Below are 26,394 nucleotides of genomic sequence, written 5' to 3' on the forward strand. Positions count from 1 at the left end.
ATGCATGTAAATATGAATGTTTAGATGTTAGATATTTAAATACATAGGAATTATGTGGTATGCATAATGCATGTAAATGCTGCAAAAAGAATTCTAATTATTACAATGTATGTTGAGGCTATGGAAACAAAAAAGATGCCTGAAATAGAGAGCTTAAAAAATACCTTTACAATTCCAAACTTCTGTAAAACTTCTTTTAGGTCCTCTCGAGTAACCACAACTGTATCATCAGCTAAACCAGTGGGTTTATTTCCATCGTCGGCTTGTACATCTTTTTCAGCCTCAATTTCATTATTTTGGGAAGAATCAACAGCGGCCTTTCCCTCATTCTCAATATCATCACCTTCAGCATTCCCTTTCCCTTCCTCCTCCCCAACATTTTCAGAAGATTTCTCTTCATGATCAATGTTTTCTGTTGGTTCCTCAATATTGCTAGATTTTGATGCTTCTGTATCATCTTCTATTCCTTTCACGCTCTCTGAATCATTCTGTGGTGTCAAAGGCTTCAACTTGAAGGCAACAATTAAGCCTTTTGGGTAGCTATTAACGTTGTAAATAACAAATTAGAAGAGTATCAAAACTGGGTGAGATAAAAGGAAATTTTTGAGACAAATGGAAGCTAAAATGTTATGGGATCTACCTCTCGTTTGAACTATCCTTATTAGAGCTATCCTTATTAGAACGGTTTCTTTCAAGCCCCTCCCTTTTCTTGTCCCTCTCAGCATCAAACTCATTTCTGCAAAAAAGTCCAACGTTAAAACCAGAATATAAAATGAAAAAGCAGAATGCAAATGAACATGAAATAAACAAGGCAAAGCCGCAGGATGAAGTAAGATACAGATGCACACACAAGATCAAAAAAACAATATAATAGCAAAAATCATATTTGGCATTTGGGGAAATTACAGAAAAAACAATATTTAGTTCATACCCCGCAATTTTATTTTCCAATTATATAAAAAAATATTTCGTTAATTGATAAGGATTTCAATAGTATGATTATTTCACATGTGGCATGTTGCAAACCCTCCATGAGAACATTATGTCGTTCATGTTCTTTAATCAGCTACAAAATCTACACAGATTACAAAAACGAAAATTATTTCCGACCGAAATAAACTAAATTTAATCAATCAAACTACCAATTTGATTTATGTTTAATACCCATATTCAATCTATTCAATTCTTTTACAACACAAATTGATCAATTAAAATGGTCTAGAGAACCGGACTGACTGAATACATAGTCCCAATTACCTAAAAATACAACACAAATTGATCAATTAAAATGGTCTAGAGACTGACTGAATACATAGTCCCAATTACCTAAAAGTAGCTTTAGATATTATTACCTTCAAGCTTGAAATCAAGATAGTTAATGTTAATCAGAACTTGACTGTATCTGACCACTTCACAAAAAATACTTTTGCTAATAAAACTAATGAAATAAGGATTTCTTCTAATGCCCCTCGTTAAAATTTATTTAAAATCACAGTCATTGAAATTATTCAAAATATAATGCACTGCATGCGCAAAAAAGTTTACATGATTATAATGCACCTACACCATCATATCAACAAACCATTTATCTAGTAGTCTAATAGCTTAATTAGCAGAGTTACATGTAAATGCCACATACACGATCAAATACCTTGAAATTTCATGAAATTTGATACCCTATATTCACATAATAAATTTGCAAATTAGATGCTACAAGATAGAAAAAACAAGCTAAATAAAATCATATAACCATAATCACCAAGAAATGCCGCCACCATTATCCATTCATGGTTCTAACATAGATTTAAACGCTAACCTTAGGTATGCAATAAATTGTAAAACTTAATCGCTACAACGAGGAATGCATATAGACATAGAAAAGTGATGGAGACATCCAAGTACATAAACTAGTGAACAAGAATTTAATATAACGCAGTACAATTTGTAATCATAGATTAACATTGACAGATCTCAAAGATGTAAGATTACAACACCAAAAGCTTTTTGTACTTGCTATTCATATTACAAATGTTATGCTTCATCAAATTTTCATTTTTGAAAATGCTTACTTTGGTTTTAATTCTAAATCTACACCCGCATAAACCAACTTTTCCTGCAAAATCCTTTTAGCATCATCCTCATCTGAAAATTCAATTAAAGCGGCACCACAAAATGCTCTTTTGTCACCAATATGTCGTGGGAGCCTTACACTATTCACCTGAAAAATTACTAAGGACAGTAAGCAATGTATCACTTACCAATATTGAAATTATGAATATCACTATATTTGCTAGTGCTATGACGATATAGCCAATGAAAAAAAATTACCAAAAAAAATTCAAACAAGAAATGAAAGATGTAATATGATTTTTTTTAGTTGTAGATACCAAACAAAGTGATCAGATTTTCATAGTGCAGGATTTTCATCCTATAGAAAATAAGAAACTACGTGAACCATGGACATGAAGATGTAAAAGAAAATCTACATTAGTATATTCAAATATTAGTGATCTTAGTCAAGATACTAAATAATTATATTATTATCCAATTAGTATAATTTATATCCAATTAGCCGAATTGATTTATTTAATCAAAATAGTCAATTCAATTGATGCCTGTTTCCAAAATTTGTGAGAGCATCCCTATAAAAAATTTCACAATTGAAATACTGTAAAATGGCAAAAATATGAGTTTAAATTTGATTTTAAATTCAACCCCCTTTTTCGCAACCTCTGAAAACCATCAAAATTCTTTGTTTAAATTCTAACTTAATTCTAACCAAATCAATATACAATAGTATATAAGAATTATTGAAATAATTAATTTTCTAATTATAATTCATTAAATTAATTAAACTTACTTTAGTTACATTATTAACCTAATTAATCGATATTTATAACAATATAGCAATGTGTTCATTGTAGCCATTTGACTTCTGGTAGCATTGAAAGATGCGACAGATTTGGGTGGAGAATAACATCTTTAGCAAATTTCATTTTATCTATATATCTATATAGATGAAACAGACATCTGAAGCTCTCGGGTAGCAACTGTGGCAAAGAAGCAGAGAAAAATTAAAGGAGAATTTGGAGGTATTAAAATGAGGAAATTATGTGCATGTTATACTAAATTGCATTAAACCTAATAAAAACCCTTTCTTCTTCCTTAATTTACCGTGAAATGCAGCTTTTGGGAAGGGAAATTGGAGTAATTAGAAAGACATCGGAGGTTTAGAGTTAAGAGAAAAATATATTTTTGCAATCATGTACATATACTTTCAGTTAAACTTCATTTAAACTAAAAACAAAAACAACAAAACAAACAAACAAACAAACAAACAAAATATTTTTGCAATCATGTACATATACTTTCAGTTAAGCTTCATTTAAACTAAAAACAAAAACAAAAAAAACAAACAAACAAACAAAAAAAAAAAAACTTTGAAAGACTCTATTTTGCCTCAACTATAGTTCTCGGACAGAAATTTTGGAGAGAAAACAAATAAATTAAAAGGGTTTTAGAGGTTCAAAGTTTGGCAGAACTTCAAAAAAAGAGCAGCTTTTGGGGCTGTAGGTAATCATAATGAGAACTTAAAAGTAGGAAGAAGGAAAAGCTTGTATGGGGAAACCATTTCGAGGTAAAAAAAAAAAACTTTAATCAATAGTTATTTGTATTAAATTGATATTAATTTTAGAAATTTATCAAATTTAATGAAAATGTTTATTGTTAGTTTATGTAAAGAGGTGAGCCTAGAGAAAAGTTTCATGTAATAGTTAAAAAATAAATAAATTGACTGTAGTATTTATGCTTTATGTTACTCAAAAGTTTACCCTGGTTATTGTATATTTGCATTTAGAATTGCTTTCATGTTCAGCACATTTTGATTACAGTACCAGAGTTTTATTCATGTGAATGATTACCTGCTTATTTCCAGACTTCCAGTTTATAACATTATTATAGAAATAAAACATAAAGTACAATTGTTGATGTCTGCGTGTCAAACTATATATCTTGTGCATGCCAATTAAGTTGATTGTTAATAGTTAAATTTATGTCTAGCAAAAATAGCATATAAAAATAATTATAAGTAATGATCATCCAAAAACTGTCATGTATATTGTAATAAGTAGAAGGTTATATTGATGACCCGCGCAATAAAAAGCAAGGGTTCTGATAAGATTGAGTCTTGATTGACAAATGACAGAATTCCCAACTGTATATTGTAATAAGTAGAAGGTTATATTGATGACCTGCGCAATAAAAAGCAAGGGTTCTGATGAGATGAGCCTTGATTGACAAAAGACTGAATTCCCAACACTTGATATTAAAGTTGAGACCAACCAAATAGAATCAAGAAGTCGTTAATAAATCATGATGTTGGGATGACCAACATTCATCATCAATTACTATGGCCTATGTGATGACTGACGATCCAATAAAATAAAAAATGGTAAAAGTAAATGCAAATATAATATATAACGCTTCTAAGACAAAAATAAATGGAAAATAAGAAAGAAAATAAAAAAAAGTATAAAAGTGACATTGCATAATATAGTGAATGAATAAATTATCCATAACAGCTTTCATTATTTCTGACCATCATCATATACGCTGCTTTTAATAATGTTTTCTGTAATATTCAATTATTAAAACAAGATTACTCATTATCATTATTGTTGCAATGTTGCTCATATTAATCTCACTAACCAAAATGAATATTCTTCTTTTCGTATGTTTTTGAATCTTATTTTAGTAATATTTATCTCATTAAAAGTGTAATTCACCAGATACTTTAATTTTCAGAGAGGAGAAATGAGCAAGTGGACCATCAGCCAAGTAACAAATTATTTTGTAAGATTTTTTATTGAATACTTTTTTTTTATTATAGAAGACTTTAAGGATACATACGATGTTGTATTTGAAGTATTTTTAGAAATTTAGTACTTTATTTGTGGATTGTTTATATACACACTTCATGATTTTTGTTTTCATTTGTTATTCTCCTGTAATGTTATTACTCGAAATGAATAATGTTTGGTTTTATTATGAGCTTATTGTTTTCATAAACTGAATGCATAAAAAAAAAGTATAGCCATGATTAAAATATAAATATTTAACATGGATACTCTAGAATTTAAAGAGGAATAATAATAATAACACATGTCCACTGGTGTGCAAACGTATGTTTTTACTCTCAATTTCAATTACAATCTCGTTTCTAGAGTTCCTTTGGCTTTCATAGTTTTGATTTTAATATTGTTATCATAGTGACTAATCACATAACTGGATTAGTATTTATTCTTTCTTAAATATTATTTCTTAAATAATATTCTTTCTTATATTGATTTGGCTTATATAAGAGCCTTTATTTATTGCAACTTCGTATTTTGCTCGGCAATTACCTACCTTATAAAATTCTCTAGTCCCATGTCGAATCTTGGCTGAAGTATAGCTTGAAAACGTGTTTCGGACATTACAAAACACCAGATGTCAAAACAAATTAATTTTTAAAACAAAAAAGTATCCAAAAAAACTTAATTTAATCTTTTTAATCTGTTTTCTGATGGTTAATCCCAAACTTGCCCTCCCATTAATTCAAAAATCACCAAATTATTTTGGCGTAAGAACTATAAAGCAATATTAGCAGCTTATTTTCTAATGAAAATCCTGTAAAGTTTCAAATATCAGTCAGAAAACTCTTAAACAATTCCCCAATCATTTCATATGAAATTTTTACCTTTCCTTTTTCACCAAAGAATGCCTGCACATCTTCAATCTTAACATCATATGGCAAAGGTGATGCAGCCACTGTCCTTGAATCAACAAGTTCTATCACTTCTTCTGGTTTTAATAGTTCAGTACTTCTGCCAATCCTCTTTCCTACAAAGTCGTCCGGAAACTTGAGAAATTAATATATAAGAAATACTCAATTAGATCCTGGTCTAATTAAGTGTTCAAAATCTCACCCAGTAACAAATTACAACAGGCTATAAAAGCAAGGCAACCAATTTATACAAGGCTATAAAAGCAAGGCAACCAATTACAAGGCTATAGTAGTTGTGAAAGATTTTTCATAAGGAGGAATTACATACATGATACTCAATTTTCATGTATTAACATATCTAACATATAACTTCAATTTTAACATACATGCCACCTTACCTATGCATTAAAGGTGCATTTCACTTTTTAAAAATTAAAATAGAGGTTTTTTTATCTGATATAAGAGATTTGGGTGGTATAAATGTGGAAAAAGTGAAATATAATACATAAGAAGTAGATGGTTGTCGGTCGATAAAAATTCCTCTTTCGAAAATAAAAAAAATGTGGTTTTGATTTAAATTTAATATATATATATATATATATATATATATATATATATATACATATATTGATTTTTGAAAATAATATTTTAATTTTTGAAAAAATGAGACTGTATGGATCTCATTCATTTAATAGTTTAAGTAAACGAGCACAACACCTCAAGTAATACATCTATTTAGGGGAATAGACACATTACTTGGTAGTGAAACGCGATTAAATAAGCTAATGAATTTATGACATCTGTTTGGTCTACTAACCATTTATGTTGACCGACAAATTCGTTTATATTACCTGGGTTCTTAAAGCTCCCTATAGCAGCAAGCCCTTATAGTTAATTGTCTCTCAAATAACTGAAGTCACTTAAGAGAACTCTCAATGATGATCAGAGATATTTGTCTTAAGGAATTCAAAGTTTTAGGGTTTTAAGGTTAGAAATAGAAAAGTTAAGTGAAAAAAAAAAATCAAATTGGAACATTTATTTATGGAATGTCAGGAATCCTGAGGAGAACCTCGGTGACTTCTCAAACTATTCTATTATTTGGCTTCAATTTTGAGAATATGTTATTTAATATTTTATCCTATCAGTTCTATTATTTAGGGTTTATATTTGCGTGACACGGTCATATAAATGACCTGAAAGATAGGAGGATTTACGACGTATCGGACGATAATGTCGGAGCCTAAAGCGAGTTAAGGCTTAGATTACACAACATGGTCGTGAAAAAACTTAAAAGATAAGGTGAGGATTTATTTCGCACTATGCAGACCATCTCGAAATCCTATAGCTTGTTATTTAAACTAAGAAAATGTTTATTTGATGTAGACTTGTTTTGCTATTGTAAATCGTCATCCTTCATCTATTGCGGCCTCGTTGTGCTGCCTACGAAGACTTGCTCCATGCTCCATTTCGTAGCAATTTTGAGTTCCAGATTTAAGGTTTAAAGCATACACGCAATTGTTGAGTCAGATTACCTCCTAACATGTCCTGTTGTTCTCTACCCTAGGGGTTTAGCAGGTTCTGTAAGTTAATGCGGGAACAGAAGGACAGTAAAAGCGCAGTAAAGGAAAGCAGTGTAAAGAGCAGAAAAGAAAAATAGTAAAGACGGTGAAATGCAGTAAGAATAAAATAAACCTGTGTATCTGGTGTGTTTGTTACTCCTGCAAATGGGGTTTGTGTCACAAGTAAAAGTAAACAAGTATCGCAAAAAATTTAGCTAGCAGGGCAAACATGTGTATATATGTGTATGTAAGAGCTGAGTGGTAAGTGAAAGAACGGGTGACAGGTAAAAGAACAGGTGACCTATAAAAGACCGAGGTAAACCATAAGAATTCAGGTTCGGGGTAGGCTCAAATTTATCATTCCCGAAGGACTCCGAATGCAACCATCGGTCATCCACGCGTATAAAGCCCAGCATTTAACAAGAAATTTCCAACAAGACAATCTTAGGAGGGCAATTCTTAGACTGGTACAAATAATTGACAAGTGAACGTTCAGATTGTATTATTTAAAGTTTGTGATTTGTCATGCATATAGACGAAAATAGTTTTCTTTTGTTTAGCAATCGAAAGTAATTAATTTGTAAAGAAATATCTGCTCTGTCGTCATGTTTGTATATTTTATAATATAAATTGTCAACGAGTCGATTACACTGTTAAGCTAGGACCGTCAAGAGCCTAAGAAGGCAAGGGTCATCGCTAGTTTATTGTCGGTGAATAGTATTGTCATCCTACATCCTCATCAGGTCCTTGGGTCATGTCTCGCCGTAGGATGCAATATTATTTTGCTCTAGCACCAGATGCATTTGTCATCACGACCCTTAAACCTCAAAATCATCCAACTTATAGTCTTGCATGATGATTCACATATAACAGAAGCTATACATGTGCACTTATGTCACAACATAAGCACCAAGAACAAAAACATCAACCAAGAGCAAAGAAAGCAAAACGAAATAAACAGAAAAGAGAGGTTGACCCACCTTTAAAGTCAATGAAACAATGAGGCAAAACGGTAGGTGGGCTAGCCTAAGAACGCTTAAAGCTCTTTCAAGCAATACTAGAATGAGCCCCCAAAAGCACGTAATCACTCCCAAATAGCTAAGAACTCAACACCTTAAAGAACATATAATCCTCTTCCAAATTGCCAATGCAGCAACCCAAAAGAAAAATGTTAAAAGGGCCCAAAACAACGTCTTGTAAACCTCCCACCTCAGTGTTTAGAGAAACTCAAAACAACATTCAATAATCAGCAAGACAGCTCCAAAACCGCAACCAGACAGGCCACAAAACAGTTCCCAAAATTCCCCAAAACCGCAGCCAAAAAGGAGCCTCCAAGCAACACCAAAACTGCAGCCCAGAAGGCCACCCAACAACAGCAAAACTGTGGCCAAACAGACCACCAAACAGCTCTAAAACCAAAGTCAAACAGGCCCAAAAAACTGCAGCCGAATAGCCCCACAACCAGCGGGCAAACAAGTCCAAAACAGCGGGCAAACAAGCCCAAAACCAGACTAAATAGTTCCAGAAAACTGAAGCGAAACAACCTCATAACCAGCGGGCAAACAAGCCCAAAATCAGACCAAACCACTCCAGAAAACTGCAGCCGAATAGCCCCATAACCAGCAGGCAAACAAGTCCAAAAACAGTGGGCAAACAAACCCAACCAGAAAACTGCAGCCAAAGAATCACATAACCAGCGGGCAAAAAAGCCCAAAATCAGACCAAACCACTCCAGAAAACTGCAGCCAACAAACCCATAACTAGTGGGCAAACAAGCCCAAAACCAGACCAAACCACTTCAAAAAACGGCAGTTAAATAGCCCCATAACCAGCGGACAAACAAGTCCAAAAACAGCGGGCAAACAAGCCCAAACCGGACTAAATAGTTCCAGAAAACTGCAGCCAAACAACGCCATAACCAGCGGGCAAACAAGCCCAAAACCAGACTAAACCACTCCAGAAAACTGCAGCCAAACAACCCCATAAAACTGAACCAAACCAGCTCAAAATCTTGCAGCCAAACAGCCCCAAAACAACCTCAAATACGGTATTCAAACCTCCCAATATGTTAAGCAAATTGATCTCGAAAGGACATTCGAAACCTGCAATTCTCGAGTACAAGTAACAAGGGGGAGCAAACCCAAATTAACAATAGAAAAAGCAACTCCAGCTCTCGAGACAAAACCATCAGTATAGGTGTCTCGAAAAGATCTATCAGAATAGGGAAAGCATCGAATCCAAACCAAATCAAGAGAACCGACAACATCAAAAGGAAAGTGACACCAACGTGCAAGTTAATATAAGCAACTGCCTCCCAATCCTCACCACAAATATAGTGCCAAAACCACCTTCAACCCTATTTTAATAAAGCATGTAAGACTTTCCAAACTACTAAAAGTGATAAATCCAAATGTAGTTTTTCTCAAAAAAAAAAAAAACATTTCTTTCAAAACTGGCAAAATTGGGAGCAAATAAGAACTCCAAAAACTCTTTCCAAGCTAAAGAAAAAAAGTGTTGAACATCATTTTAAAGGCATTTCCTACAAATGTTAAAAATAAATAAATGTAAACAAGAAAGAATGGCTATCACCGTGCTAAACAAATTCACCATTTCAAGCTTAAGATGTTAAGCTTTCCTGTAAACCAAGTATCTATGCTATCATAGAAATCCATAAATCCATTTATTAATATACAATAATAAACTTCTCTTTCATTCAAGATCAATTGAGCAAATGTCATGGAGAAGAATTTATCCAAGAAGATATCATGCTTAAGAAATAATTCTCGATTATAACAATCTAAATCTCAAATGCCTGAAGTAAAAAGAGCTTCAAATACCATGGCGCAAATTTGATCTCTATAAGATCAAATCAATATTTATCTTAACTTTCCCTTACCATCCATTTACCTTTCAAGTAAACAAAGGAAATTACTCTTCAAACCAAATAACAAGCAAGGAAGAGTTTCGAAGCTTCTCCAAACTATCAAGGTGAAAGCATAAACAAGCATTTAACCCTTAACTTTCAAAATCAGCAAACTAGGAGCAACAGGAAGCTTCCAAACCTCTTTCCAACCATGCCAAAATGTGAACCAGAATGTAGCCTTAATCATGCTTTGAAAACCATTCAAGTAACAAGCAGAAGAGAGCAATGAGGAGCTCCCAAACCACTAAAATGTAAACTAAAATATAGCCCTAAGCATGCTTTGAAAATCATTCAAGTAAAGAGCAAGTAGTGAACAAGGAAGAGTTCCCAAATACCCTTCCAAAATATACCAACAATAAGCTTAAATGAGCATTTAAGCCATTTTCTTTTTAAATCAATAAAGTAAGGGGGCAAGTAGAGAACAAAGAAGAGCTCTCAAATATCATTCTAAGTGCAAGCTCCTGTAAATACAAGTTCTACCAAACATTCCTCTCCTTTCTTTTCATCTTTTTTTTTTTCTCCTCTTTCTTTCAATTTGCCGAGAAAACCATTGAAGTCAGAGCAAGCAACCAAGCAAACAACCAATAGCAATGAATAACCAAGGGAGAAAGGGAGCAGTGAGTACCTCGATTTACCGAAAAGAAACAACACCCCAAGAATACCAAGCACACTGAGGAAGAACCGGTCGGGGAATCCAAAAAAAAAAATTGGAAGCACCTCCCCCTCACACCAAGATTTCAACCACCATAAAGTTTCCCCCAAGTGGGGTTCTTATAGCCGAGGAAGGAGGGAGAAACTTACTTCAAATTACCTGGGGGTGAGGCGCAGCCGACAGTGACGGGAGAAAGTGGCGACAAGGACTCAGGAGCAAGTGGCGACAAGGAGTGTGTGGCGACAGGGAGTGCAAGGAGTGTGGCGACAGGGAGAATCTTTAGCCAAAAACTGGAGTACGAGGGAGGGGGGACATTGAGCCGAACTATCGCGAAGAAAAGAGGGTGCTCGGCTAGGGTTCGGCAGGGAGCGGGGGAGGAGATCGGGTGTGAATTTTCAGAACAAACACAAATTTTCGTTGTTGTTTTCTGTCTTAACAGGAATTACACCCAAACAATTCCTGTTGTCAAATATAAGTTTCTCCTGTGTTGAAGCCGTCTGCCGCAAACTCCTGCATTTCGTGGAAGTTCTTCGAAACTGTCACAAAGCCTGCTTCGGTTTTCGTGAGCTTTTCCACCTGCAACCAGTTTGGGTGCTCGGGTTCAGCGCAAGAAGAGTCGCTTGCAGTGTTCGGCGCGGGCTCGTGCGACGGTCTGCGAGCAGTCGGCGAGACAGGGTTGCTTGGAGTTTGCGCGACCAGGCGAGCGGGTTGTTCACAGAGGGGTTCGCGGTGTTCGCGTAGGAGTTTCACGACCAGGCAGCGACGACGGGCGAAGCAGATCTTCTACAGACTTCACGCAACAGGGCGAAGCAGGCTTTACGACAGTTTCAAAGAAAAATTCACGAAGGGGCTTCCACGAATTGCAAGAGTTCGCGGCATACGACTTCAGCAACCAGGCGAAGTTCGAGCAGGTTATCCAAGCGAAGGAAATTCTGTCAATCTCCCTTCTGCAGAGTCGCGGGCTGCAGTTGGAAGAAGATTTCGGGAGGGCTTTGAGGCTTCGGTGTTTTGCAGTTCGGGAAGGAATTTCAGGTTCCGCGAAGGATTACTGAGGCAGAGAAATTTGCAGAAAGGTTCGTTACAGGATTAATTTCAAATGACAATTTCTTGTGCAAAATTCGAGAATGTGAAGTTCGATAGAAATGGTAACTTCGGATTGTGGTAAACAAATGTCAAAGATTTGTTGGCGCAGCTAGGGATCCTGAAGGCTTTGCGGGCAACGAATGTCATGGAGGATGAAGATTGGGAAAAATCGCAACAACGAGCGGCAGCAACCATGCGTTTATGACCAGCAGATGAGTTTATGTATCACGTGATGAATCTAAAATTTCTAGGGGAGGTATGAAAGAAATTGAAAACTCAGTTTATGTCTAAATATCCGACGAATAAATTGTATCTGAAACAAAAGCTGTATGGGTTGAAGAAGCAAAAAGGCTCTGATATGGCACAGTACATGAATGACTTCAATCAAATAATCACAGATTTGTCACTATTTGATGTGAGTATTGAGGATGAAAATCGAGCAATAATTTTGTTGTGTTCATTTTCTTCTTCTTATGAACACCTGGTAATTACTCTGACATATGTGAAAGAAACTACTTAAGTTGATGAGATTACTGCAACATTATTGGCTCACAACCAGTGGAAGTAAAATGCAAGGGAAAGCTCTCATGGCGACAGTTTATATGTGAAGGGCAATCAAGATCGTGGAAGAAAGAAAGAGAATGTGAGTTTTGGAAAACCAAATTTCATATCAAAGTCCAAAGGCAAAAAGACAATTCATTGTTATAAGTGCAAGGAGTCGGTCATAAGAAGTGTGATTGTCCAAAGCTGAAGAAGCAGACTGAGGACGAACGTGATGCATCATTGAAGTCTATAAATATGGTGCAGAGTGACAATTCAGATTGCAGTGATGGTGATATGCTTTTAATTTTATCAACTCAGTTCATGGATGCATAGATTCTTGATTTAGGGTGCTCTTATCACATAACACCAAGCAATGAGTGGTTTACTTCATACGGGTTAATTAATTTTGGCTCAAACTATTTAGGTGATGATATATGCTGCAATATTATTGGTATTGGTGAAGTCAGAATTCAGATGTATGATGACACTGTTAGAACATTATGTGATGTCAAACATATTTCAGATCTGAAGAAGAATTTAATTTTCATAGGCACTTTACATAAAAATGAATTTATTCCTAAGGCAGATGAGGATAGGGAAACCATCAGAATTGTTAAGGGTGCGCTAACTGTGATGAAAGAAAAATTAATTACAGGTAACATCTACAAATTATTGAGAAGTACAGTTATAGGTGGAGTTCATTCTGTAGAGTCAGATGATAATGGTACAAAGTTATGGCATGTGTCTGGGTCATCTTAGTAAACATGGGATGGCGGAACTGCATAAAAGAAACCTGTTGCATTGTGTTAAAAGCTGCAAGCTCGATCTTTGTAATTTCTATGTTCTTGAAAAGTATACTAGAGTCAGTTTTATGACTGGAAAGCACAAAACTGAAGGGATTCTTGATTATGTGCATTTTGATGTCTGGGGTCCTACCAGGGAATCGTTATTGGGAGAATCTCTGTGTTTTGTTACATTTATTGACGATTTCTCCAGGAAAGTTTGGGTGTTTTCTTGAAGCATAAATCTGAAGTTTTCTCCAAATTCAAACTGTGGAAAGCTGGGGTGGAGAACCAAACTGGCAAAAATATCAAGTATTTGAGATCTGATAATAACACAGGGTACACAGATTCGTAGTTTCAGAAATTCTGTGAGGAGCATGGGATTTAGAGGTATTTTTTAGTGCGCAAGAAACCACACCAGAATAGTGTGGCAGAAAGGAAGAACAGGTCCTTAACTGAAAGGGCAAGATGTTTGAGACTGAATGCAGAGCTTCTTAAGAATTTCTGGGCAGAGGTTGTAAATATGGCATGTTATCTCATCAATAAATTACCTCGGGCTTCGTTAGGTGGCAATGTTGCAGAAGATGTATGAACAGGCAATCCAGTTAATTTCGATCATTTACGAATTTTTGGTTGTCATGCTTATGTGCATGTACCTGGAGATGAAAGATCAAAACTTGATACAAGATTCAAGAAGTGCACCTTTCTGGGCTACAAGAAAGGTGTGAAAATATACAAATTTTTTATCCGATTGCAAAGAAGAAGGTGATCAGCAGTTCTGGGTCAACATATCAGCTGCATTTTCAACAGTATGAACCTTCTGTAATAGTATCTCACTAGAAGCTTTCTTGTAGCCCAGAAAGATGCACCATCTTCTTTGCAATCAAATCTCAAAACTTATATTCTTTCACACACTTCTTGTAGCCCAAAAAGATTCTTTAAATTTTGTATTAAGTTTTGATTTTTCATCTTCAGGTACATGCACATAAGCAAAACCAAAAATTCGTAAATGATTGAAATTAACTGGATTACCTGTCTATAGCTCTTCTGCAGCTTTGCCCCCTAACGATTTCTGAGGTGATCTATTGATAAGATAGCATGTCAAATTCACAGCCTCTACCCAAAAACTCTTAGGAAGTCTTGCATTTAGTCTTAAGCATCTTGCCTTTTTCAGTTCAAAACATGTTTGTTTTTTCTGTCACACCATTCTGCTGCGGTGTCTTGCTCCTCACAGAACTTTGCTCCTCACAGAACTTCTGACAGAACTTCTGAAACTATGAATCTGTGTACTTTGTGTCATTATCAGATCTCAAATATTTGATCTTTCTACTAATTTGGTTCTCCGCCTCAGCTTTCCACAGCTTGAATTTGGAGAAAACTTCAAATTTCTACTTCAAGAAATACACTAAAACTTTCTTAGAGAAATCATAAATAAATGTAACAAAATACAAAGATCCTCTCAATGACGATTCTCTGATAGGGCCCCATATATCAGAATGCACATAATCAATCAATTTTGTGTTTTCCCGTCATAAAACTGACTCTAGTCTGTTTTCCAATGCCACAGAACTAACAAAGATTGAGTTTGCAGCTTTTAACACCATGCAACAGGTTTCTTCTATGCAATTTTGTCATCTCACGTTTACTAAGATGACCCAGACGCATATGTCATTATTTTATATCATTATCATCTGACTCTACAGAATGAACTTCATCTATAACTGTGTACTGCCCAACAATTTATAGATATTACCTGCAGTTAACTTATCTTTCATCACAGTCAGTGCACCCTTAACAATTCTAATGATTTTCCTATCTTCATCTGTCTTAGGAATAAAACCATTTTTATGTAAAGTGCTCATGAAAATCAAATTCTTCTTCAGATCTGGAATATGTTTAACATCACATAATGTTCTAATAGTTTCATCATATATTTGAATTCTGACTTCTCTAATACCAACAATATTGCAGCATCTATCATCACCTAAACAGACTGAACCAGAATTAGTTAATTTGTATGAAGTAAACAACTCTCTGTTATGTGTTATGTGATAAGAGCACCCTGAATCAAGAATTCATGCATTCATGAACTAAGTTGATGAAACTGAAAGCATATCACAATCAATACAATCTGAATTGTCACTCTACACCACATTTATAGACTTCGATGATGCATCACGTTTCTCCTCAGTCAGTTTCTTCAGCTTTGGACAATCTCTCTTCATATGACTCGGCTCTCTGCACTTATAACAATGAATTGTCTTTTCGCATTTGGACGTTAATCTGGAATTTCGCCTTCCAGAACCCTCCTCTTTCTTCCTTCTACGATCTTGATTACACTTCACATATAAACTATCGTCATGAGAGTTTTCACTACATTCTGCTTCTGTTGGTTGTGAGCAAACAATGTTGCAGTAATCTCATCAACTTTGATAGTTTCTTTCTCATATGTCAAATAGTTATCAGGTGTTCATAAGAAGAAGACAATGAACACAACAAAATAATTGCTCGATCTTCATCCTCAATACTCATATCAAGCCATGACAAATCTGTGATTATTTGATTGAAGTTATTCATTTGCTGTGTCAGATCAGGTCTTATTGCATCTTCAACTCATATAGATCTTGCTTCAATACAATTTATTCGTCAGAGATTTGGACATAAACTGAGTTTCTAATTTCTTTCATAACTCCCTTGGAGATTTTAGATTCATCACGTAATACATAACCTCATCTGCTAGACATAAAGGTATGGTTGTTGTCGCTCGGTGTTGCAATTCTTGTCAATCTTCATCCTCCATGGCATTGGCTTTGTTTCTACAAAGCCTTCAGGATCTCTTGCTGCGCCAACAAATCTTTGACTCTTATTTGACAATCCGAAGTTATCAGTTCCATCGAACTTCACTACCTCAAATTTTACACCAGAAATTGTCATTTGAAATTAATCATGCAACGAACCTTTCCGCAAATTCCTCTGGCTTAGTAATCCTTCGTGTAACCTAAAATTTCTTCCCGAACTGCAACACACTAAAGCCTCGAAGCCCTCCCGAAATCCTCTGCCAACTGCAGCCCACGACTCTACAAAAGGGTGATTCACAGAAATTCCTTCGCCTGGATAACCTGCTCGAACTTCGCCTGGTCGCTGAAGTCATCCGCCGCAAACTCCTGCAATTCGTGGAAGCCCCTTCGCGAACTCCTGCAATTCGTGGAAGCCCCTTCGCGAACTGTTCTTCAAAACTGTCGCAAAGCCTGCTTCGCCCTGTCGCGTGAAGCCTGTGGAAGATCTGCATCGCCCGACGTCATTACCTGGTCACGAAACTCCTATGTGAACGCCGCAAACACCTCTGCTAACAACCCGCTCACCTTGTCGTGCAAACTCCACACAACCCTGTCGCGCCGACTGCTCGCAGAGTGTCGCACGACCGCACCCCGAATGCTGCGAGCGACTCTTCCTGCGCTGAACCGTCGAATGACATGTTGAATTCGCCTTCCTTCTCTGCCACAGCTCTAGCCGAACTTCTTTTTCTTTGTGCCGAATTTTTTTCCACTCTGATACCACTTATTGAGAAATTAGGGCGAAGAAAAACAAGAATCGACACAAATCCAGAAGAACACACAAAAATTTAATTATGTTTCCTATTACACGTAAATCGGTGTAACTCCACTGTTATTTTCTGTTTGTAACCGTCGAGCTGATCGATAGGAGTAATTCCTCAAATAATAAAATCCTCTGCAACTCCGTGGTCGCATTCCTCAAGTAATAAAATCCTCTGCAACTCCGTGGTCGCAGTCAACTTGCCGAACCACTTAAATCTATTTGTTTGTTCCGCTGCTTTTCTGTTTTGCGATTTTTCTCGATCTGATTTTTTGTTTTATTGTCGTCATTTTTCACAACAATTGGTATCAGAGCCAGGTTCGAGGCTGAAAGAAGAACGATGGGCGGAGACAAAGTGATGGCATTGGGATCGAGAAGTTCAATGGCACAGATTTTGGTTATTGGAGAATGCAGATAGAGGGGATCACCTCTATGGAAAGAAACTTCATCTTCCGTTACAGGGAAAAAAGTTGAAAAAGATGGACGAGGCGGAATGGAATCTGTTGGATCGGCAGGTTCTGGGGGCTATACGACTAACCCTTTCAAGATTCGTTGCCCATAACGTCATCAAGGAGAGGACTACTGCAAATCTCATGACAGTTTTATCAGGTATGTATGAAAAGGCATCGGTGAATAACAATGCACACCTGATGAAAAAACTCAAATTGAAGATGGCGGAAGGTGTCTATGTTGCTCAACACCTGAATGATTTTAATGTTATCACAAATTAATTGTCGTATGTTGAAATTGATTTTGATGATGAGATACGTTTGCTGATATTGTTTGCTTCATTGTCAAATAGCTAGGAAACCATGAGGATGACAGTTAGCAGTTCTACAGGTAAATTTAAACGGAAATGTGATGATATTCGTGATTTGATTTTGGTTGAGGAGGTGCGCAAGAAAAATTCTAGCGAAATCTTGAGTTCCAGTTCAGCACTAATTGTTGATTTCATAGAGAGATCACATAACAGGAGCTCAAACAGAAGAAGATCAAAATCAAAGTCCGGTCAGCAGACAACCTGTTGGAATTGTGGCAAATCTAGCCACATAAAAAAGAACTGCAGGAATCCTAAGAAAAAGAAGAATGATAATTTTAATGTTGTAACTGCAGGAATCCTAAGAAGAAGAAGAAGGAGAATTTTAATGTTGTAACTGAAGAAATACAGGATGCGCTATTTCAGGCAGTTCACAGTTCTGTTGATGACTGAATACTGGATTCAGGGGTTTCCTTCCATACATCTTCCCACCGCGAATTTATGTGAAACTATATTGCAGGTGACTTTGGGAAGATACAGCTGGCTAATGAAAAAGCTTTAGACGTAGTGAGGATAGGAGACGTTGATATTGCACTCCCTAAAAAGAGCAAATGGACTTTGCAAAAGTTCAGGCACGTTCTTGAGTTAAAAAAAAACCTCATTTCTGTTGGGCAGCTCAATGAGGGTGGTCATTCAGTAATGTTCTCAGATAGTACCTGGAAAATTACTGAATGAGCATTAATACTGGCTCGGGGTTAAAAAACTGAAACACTATATATGACCACAGGTTTATTCAGGTGTGGACACATAAGTCAGAGATGCATTATTGAGAAGCAAAGAAAGTTAGTTTCCTTGAAAAGTAACAGCGTCAAAGGCAAGAAAACCGGATTTTGTACGGAGAGATGGTGGAGAACCACAGAGCTATAAAGAAATCTTGCAAGATGAGAATTCAAGCAAGTGGGAGGTGGCCAAAAAGAAGGAAACGGATTCCCTGTCAGGGAATAGGACTTGGGATCTGACAGAACTTCCACCCGGGAAGAAGGCAGTGCACGAAATCTTGCAAGATGAGAATTCAAGCAAGTGAGAGGTGGCCAAAAAGAAGGAGACGGATTCCCTGTCAGGGAATCGGACTTGGGATCTGACAGAACTTTCACCCGGGAAGAAGGCAGTGCACAACAAGTGAATGTACCGAACAAAGACTGCGCTTGGTGGTAGTAAGAGGTACAAGGCTGAACTTGTTGAAAATAGCTTTCAGCAGGGGGCAGGATATTACTCATGCAGTGAGAATTGTAAGCAAATACATGAGTAACCCAGGAAAGAGCGTGGAGGTACAACACCCGAGAAGGGGAATCGCACCCACGAGAGGGGGAGAAATGTGTCACGGCTCGGGTCGAATGAAGAAGAAACAGCGAGGGAGAGGCGTGAGCGTAAGTTTGTATGCATGAGTTAGGGAATTAATTAGGAATTTTCTTTTTTTTTATTTCCCTTGAGTTTCGTCGATTCGAGCACAATTTGATCCCGTTCGGAATCATATCAAAATTGGTGTCATTCCTGGCTAAAGTTGATGCTCCGTACGCGTCGGCGTGGTCCATTTCGTCAGTTGGGACTGTTCGGAAAACTTCATCGATGATCGAGTCAAAGAATGCGTCAAATTCGATTTTATTAAAATTTCAGGCTCGCGATCGATCGTTTCAAAATTTTATTTTTAGTTTCGATTAATTATGAAGCCTTTACAGATGTAGGTGATGTAAATTGTGATATTTAAGTGTGTCGGCAGTCTAAATTGTGATATTTGTATGCGTGAAGCTGCGAATTGTGAATAAGGGAATCCTAGGGCTTAATGATTCTATGGGGACTCCTTTTGAGTTCTCTCGTGTTGGTTTCAACCTCCTAAGTACTAGAGGTCAAGAACCACACATGTGAAACTCTAAAAGAGTAAAGAAGCAGTTTAGATCTCTAAAATGAGGTGGGTCTCGTTACTAAGGCTCTAAGATAGTGAAAAGGAGAATCATAAAACTATACCCTAAACCCTAAGAAGAAAATTAAACCTCGTCAAATATGAGGTCAACAAGGGTATGTATGTAAATGCTCCTTTTAATAAAAGAAATGATCAAACAAAGACCTAGATGTGATACAGCCGTCTTTGAAATTATATCAGCAAACCAGTAAGTCCAGTTAAGAAAATCATTACATGAATAAAATGTAGTACACCATGAATGATGTTTAACTGAAAAAATTATTATTTGCAGATAACAGTTGTAGTCTAGGCGTGAAATCAATGTTAACCCAGCAACTGTCCCAATGCCCAGGAAAAATAAATGCACTAACCTAAGATGAAAAAGCAAGCCAAAAATGAAAGTGGTATGAATTTTATAAGGAGATAGATTTTATAGGGGAGCAGCAACATGGGTAAATATACTAAACATAATTTGTACGAGATCAACTTTTGTAAGCCTATAAAACGGTGACGCTAAAGAACTTTCTTTCTTGAGCTTCAACTAAACAAGGAATCATCAACGTCTTCCCTTGAAATTTATTGATAACTAATATGGATTGTATAATATACATCATGTAAAACCTAAATAACACAAAAATGTGTGTTCACAACTATGTGCAAATTGCTTTATTTTTAGTGTCGTGCATAGCGATATATGCTACTAAAACTAAAAGGGTTATATATAACTATGAATAGTAATTTATTAGCGACTCATTTCACTTTTTGTCATATACATTTATATACAACCTTGAAAACACAAAATAATTATACAAAGTTGTGTGTAGAGTTTACTGGTAACTTCATTTTTTTACAATACTCAATTGTGCATAGCCTTAAAAATAAAAATAGTTGTCATACATAGTTGTTTGCAGTTTCTAGAAAATTGTTTTTATTTTTGGTGTTATGCATGATTTTGTATATATCAAAAATACTAAATAAAGGTTATACACAACTGTGTACAAAAGTTTTTTAGCAAGTTAAACTTTTGGTTATACAAAATTGTCTAGAGCCTTGAAAAACTTCAAATAGATGGCATACACAATGGTATATATCCTTGAAAAGACAAAACAAAGGTCGTACACAATGATATATAGAAGTTTCATTAGAAATTCATTTTTTGGTGTAGTAGACAAATGTGTACAACTTGAAGTGTCATACACAGCTGTGTCCAAAAGTGCTGCAGCATCTTCTTACTTTCTTTCTGTTTTACGCAATTGTGTACAACTTCAAAAACCAAAAAGAAAAAATGTTCACAGTTTTTTTCATAAATTCATTAGCTTCTTTCATTTTTGTGTTGCATGGCACATCTTAAGAAGCTTATAATAAATGATCTACAAAATTGCATAAATGTGCTTTTTAGCATCTTTTTTTTGGGTGTCGCACACAATTGTGTACAAGCTTAAAAAGGCAAAACAATAGATATAGAAGATTATTAACAACTAACTTAGTTTTGTGTTTAACATAATTATATTTCTTTCAAAACACATAATATATGTTGTGCAAAACATCTTTTAATTTTCTATTGTACACTGCTACATACGAACCTTTCTAGTTGAGTTTATTAGCAACTTATTTCTCTTTTTTTTCTTCATTATATTTAATTGTATACACAGAACAGTGGTTGTACTTAGCTATGTATAGGAGTTCTAAATCAAATTATTTTATTTTATTTTTTTATTGTGCACAGCTATGTACGTCCTTGACAACATAAGACAAGGAGGATGTAAACAATTGCATGAATTTATTAGCAACCTATTTTATTTTTATTTTACTATACATTGTTGTATCTAGACTTCAAAAGAAAACAAGTATTGAGCAGAATTGTGTATGGTAGGTTGCAAAAACTTCATTTTGTGTTGTGCGCATCAATAACAGCATTAAAAAACATAGCATGACAGTTTTGCCAAGCTATATACAATAGTTTATAGTCAAATTCTTCATTTTTTTATGTTATAAATAGCTGTGTATAGCCTTACAAACATAGAACATTATAAACAACCATCAAAACTCATTTAGCCAAACAACCATCAAAACTCATTTAGCCAAGGGTGACTACTGACTATGAATGCATCCTTTATTAATCATTTATTTCTCATTTTACCACATTTTCTCAAATTTCTCCTCTAAATCATACAATTTTTACCCATCTTAATCATTTTACCGCATTTGTGGAATAATCTTTGGATAGTTTCGCTTCTATTGAAGCAACTGAGCTTCTAACGATCAAGAGCTCTAGTCATGACTTAATCTTTAATCTATGTATAATGTTTTAGCAAGCTTGCCATCATAATTCTTATATTTTTTTTAAAAAAAGACTAGTAAATGATTTAATAGTTCCTCTGATAAAAATGTTGCATCGAATAAAAAATTTTCCAATAATGATTGACACCAAAGGAAGAGAGTAAATGCAAAATTATATTTGCTTAGTTTATAACTAGTGTTAAAATAATTTCAAGTCCAAAAGAATCATAATCTACTCTTCTCATGTTATAAATCCAAAAAAAAATATCATCAAATCTATCAAATATAACAATATAAGCATCTCATGCAAGCATATTATCTTGTGTTTTTCTTTCATCAAATAACATTAAATCATTTTTTTTTTATTCTAGTCATTTTCTCCTTTTGAATACAATTATGCATCTCAGTCTGAAAATCATTTTTTTTTCTACTCCAGTAATTTCCTCAATCAGATAATAAAATTTGTCAACAGTTGATATTATGGCTTTGTTGAAGCAGGAATACGACTTTAACAAAAATTGATAACTTAATAATTAATATCCTCATCCACATTAAATCTCACCATCATTAAATATTAAATACTAATGACCACCGTCAGCAACCTTACTGAATCCAATGATGAGAATAATCATAGCATATATCAAATGCTCCATCCTCAATGAAATAATGACATTCAGAAGTTCGACCTTCTCAATGTCATCAACATGTCCGTGGCATTTAAATTGGCTTTAGCATTAAGGTTTCTATTAAGCTCCGAGATTCATTTAACAAAAATAAAAATGATTTAGAATAATCTATTACTCAAATTTTGAAGGCTATAAACAACTAAGCACATCAGCTAGAATAAATTAAATTACAATAAGACACGTACAAACATGTACATAGTTATTTACAACTCTTATTCTGTCTACAAGGGTTATGCATCGTTGTGAATGACACTTAAAATTAATTAAATTTCCACAAAACATTTAGTTTGAATAATTGGCAACCACTAGTTAAGAGAAATTTCAATTTTTAGAATACAATAAAAGAGGTGGAATTTTGTATGCTTTATGAGAAACACACTGTGGAAATTCCGAAATCATCAATCTTTGTTGAAATTATCACCATATTTATTCCAACTGATTTTGTAGAAATTTCAAGCATTACATCAACTAACATTGTTTTTGTTTCTTCTAACATTATTGGAGAATATTGAGTAATCACAGTGTTTCGATGTTGCAGCTTAATGCTCTATCCTTCTCTTAAAAAAAAAAAGTAAAATGTGAGAAAATTCAAAATAAAAAAAAAACTACTTTTTAGCTTCAAGTCATTTTACCCAAAAAAAAAAATTTTAATATTGATCTATAGCTATCAGATTATCATGGGCCTTCTCATGTAAGCATATATATGTTGTCTGCTCCTAATAATTTCTCCTTTACTGAGATCATGTTCATGATCAATTTTATTTTATATTTTCATTTTAGTTTCTCTTTTGCTTTTAAAAACATATTTGTTTAGTGCATTTTTCAAATGTTTTTATTTTTTATTTTTAAATCTAATCAACTTCTTCTTAAAAACATTGAAAGCAAATTTTACGTGTTTTAAGTGTTCTTAGAATAATTATCACCACCAAATATGTTTTACTTCAAATCAAAACATTAAAAAATTTAAAATAAATAAATAAAAGTGATCCAAAAGGCCTCTAAGCTTATACATGAGATACACAAGGTATGCCGAGCAATAAACCATAAATTAGCTAAAAAATAACAAGCCTCAAGCATGTTTACGAACACAGGAGTAGAAAAAATTCCCAACTTAATATACATTCACAGAAGGAAACTTGAATAAGAAACCTACCATCTTCTGAAACTCTGAGTAAAGAAGACTTCCTCAGGACCTCCGCAACGGCAAGCACTGTCTCCTCCGACACCTCCTCCGGCTTCACCTCCCCAATACCAAGATAATTTCTCATTCGCGAAAAAGAGCAGATCAAACCCAAGTCCACCACTTAACCGAAGGTCAAGGTTGCAAAAACAATATCGAAATGTTAAAATTACAATAATCGCGTTAGTCGTAATTCTGAAGATTGAATTTTGGTCTTAGGATACACCCATCCTCGCTTTGCTCCACAGTAGTTCGTAAGAACTTGTCCCGCGGCAGATTGCTGTCGCTGAAATAAAACTCAACCTACAAAAAAGTTCATAAAAACTGGATTTTGGCCCCAACATCACAGGGGAAAGCTGAAACAAGGAAAAGAACACAAATTCCTCTTGCCTGGCGGGTGATGTTCTTGATCTTCTCATCGTCGAGGGTGGCCGCCATCGTTTTCCGTCCGAAGGAATTGTTAGGGTTTTGAAAATCTTTGGGTTTTTTTGAGCACGCGGCGAACCGCAGCAATGCCGAGAAATATGCGAGCCTGTCTTTCGGTTCCTGCTATAAGAAATAACTTGCATGTATGTTCGTTGTTTATAAAAAATAATAATTTTAAGTATCGATCATTTAAAATATTTAACAATAATTATCTGCTTAAACCCACTCATAAAAATTTTAAAAGAAAATTATGAAGAATTATAATGTTATATTTAATATTTTGAATGTCTAACACCCAAAGCCTCTCAATAATAACTTGAATAATATTTGTTTATTTATTTTTTTTTGTAAAAAGAAATTATTTGATGAAATTATCTTTTAAAATAAAATAAAATATACTTATTTGCCTATTTTAGTTTTTATTTTTCAAAATAAATTATTTAATATTTAAAATGCTAAAAAAAAGATTTTTACATTCATAGCACTTAAAAAAGTTATAATTATATATCCACACCCAATACCTATTATTTACATATTCCACGCTCAATTTTTTCTTCGTTGCTCTCCGCTCTAACTCGTGCGAAGAAATATAACATTTGCTGCAACGTTCCCCATCTCGTGTGACTTTTGTCTACCCATATACCTTAACTCATCCAGATGTGAGGTCCCTCTGGTCACCTTTTGTTGTTGTATACGGTGGCTCATAGTGTTATAGAATCTCGTGTTGGTAGGTGAAGAACTCCGCTATTCTACATCATAGCTGGAGAACGATGAGAAGGCATTCGGAATTCGTTGTTAAACTTTCAGTTCACATTGCAACGAGCAAAACTTTTTTTTTGGAGAGATTGAAATTTTGTCATTTCATTCTTGATTGTTATGCTTTTATCCTCGCAAAAATTATTATGATGTATGAAGCAAACTTGTTGAGAAATATTTTTATTTTATATGAGAACGAAAAAGAGTGAAACATTCATCTGAATTTTTTTCTCTCAATTATTCAGATATTTGAGTTGATTGTGATTTCCAATTTTAATTAACTATTATGACATAGTGGGCAAATTTATAAAAATGGCTAAAGTTGGTGGTTATTTTTATCTTTTCTCTGTATTAAAATTATGGGAATTGCTCTTTTTTCGTTACTCATTCAAATCAGACTAGATGATCATGATGAAATTGAAGTGACACAATTCAGTGACTTGAAGTTTATTTAATCTTTCTTTAGATTTAGCCTCTTACAACTTTGATACCTTTTTGAAGTCTTGGAATTTTAAATATTGGTTTATTATGAATGCATAAATTGTTTAGGGTTTGTTTAAGGCAGCTGTAGCTTATCCAGCTTATGCTGATAAGCAGTTTATCCTGATAATCTGCTGATGAGCAGTTGATTCGAATAAGTTGTCTAGTTGTTTGTTTTGTGTTTAGAAAACAGTTGATTCTGGAAAAATGATCATTTTGTCTTTGTTCTGAATAAGTTGTTTAGTTATTTGGTTTGCATGTTTTGTAAACAGCTCATTTAGAATTTTTTTTAGTTGAATGAATAATCTATGTAGCAGAATTTGTTGTTATCTCAACAAAATTAAAAATCAAATGTTAAGACAAGAAAATACAAAAAAGTTGACTTACATTTATATAACTCAAATATATGTGATCACATCAAACGAGCAAAGTTACTCATACAAAAGTAAAATGCAGTTTCACATACTAATATGGACTATAATGAGACCCAAAAAAAAAATAACATGTAAAAATGACAAGAAAAAAAATTATAATGTTGACTTTAAAATGTAGCAGCATATTACGGCCCATGCTGCCCGGCTCTAACACTCCAGAACCCTGAGCAAACCTATCCGACTGTGATGAAGTAGAAATGAAAGCACTCGAACCTGATGCGATGTTTTAAAATTTTGATATCGACAGACCCTAAGCAGCGGTGTCCAGTTAGGATATCATAGAAACATACTTCATGTCGGCCCACCTGAAGAAAGTGCAGTCCTCCTGTCGGTGTGCCCACCGCGGGCACTTGTAAAATTGCCTCCCGAAGCTATGTGGCTGGTGTGACGTGAGTAGCAAAGGCGGTAGCCCGCACTGACACATCACTTTCTCGGACTTCCCTGAATATCTGGAACTCATCTTCTTGCAGTTTTTAAAAATAGAATAGATCCATCAAAAAATTGAGGAAATATAAAAAGTATACTTACCGAAGTATGG

The 26,394-nt window shown here is 34.8% G+C and overlaps 1 protein-coding gene across 1 annotated transcript; it reads right to left on the reverse strand.

Moving 5' to 3' along the window:
- Positions 1–164: 164 nt before the first annotated feature.
- On the reverse strand, positions 165–24,317 carry LOC110032754 (la protein 1; the record flags this gene model as incomplete). Its single annotated transcript, XM_020736501.1, is given in 7 exon segments — positions 165–540; positions 641–736; positions 2,070–2,218; positions 5,738–5,880; positions 23,734–23,883; positions 23,985–24,063; positions 24,151–24,317. Coding segments are annotated over 7 exon segments (1,041 nt in total), but the record flags the coding sequence as incomplete, so codon positions are not given.
- Between the last annotated feature and the right edge of the window lie 2,077 nt (positions 24,318–26,394).

The sequence above is a fragment of the Phalaenopsis equestris genome, unplaced genomic scaffold (genome assembly GCF_001263595.1).
Source record: "Phalaenopsis equestris unplaced genomic scaffold, ASM126359v1 Scaffold001019, whole genome shotgun sequence".
NCBI lineage: Eukaryota > Viridiplantae > Streptophyta > Magnoliopsida > Asparagales > Orchidaceae > Phalaenopsis > Phalaenopsis equestris.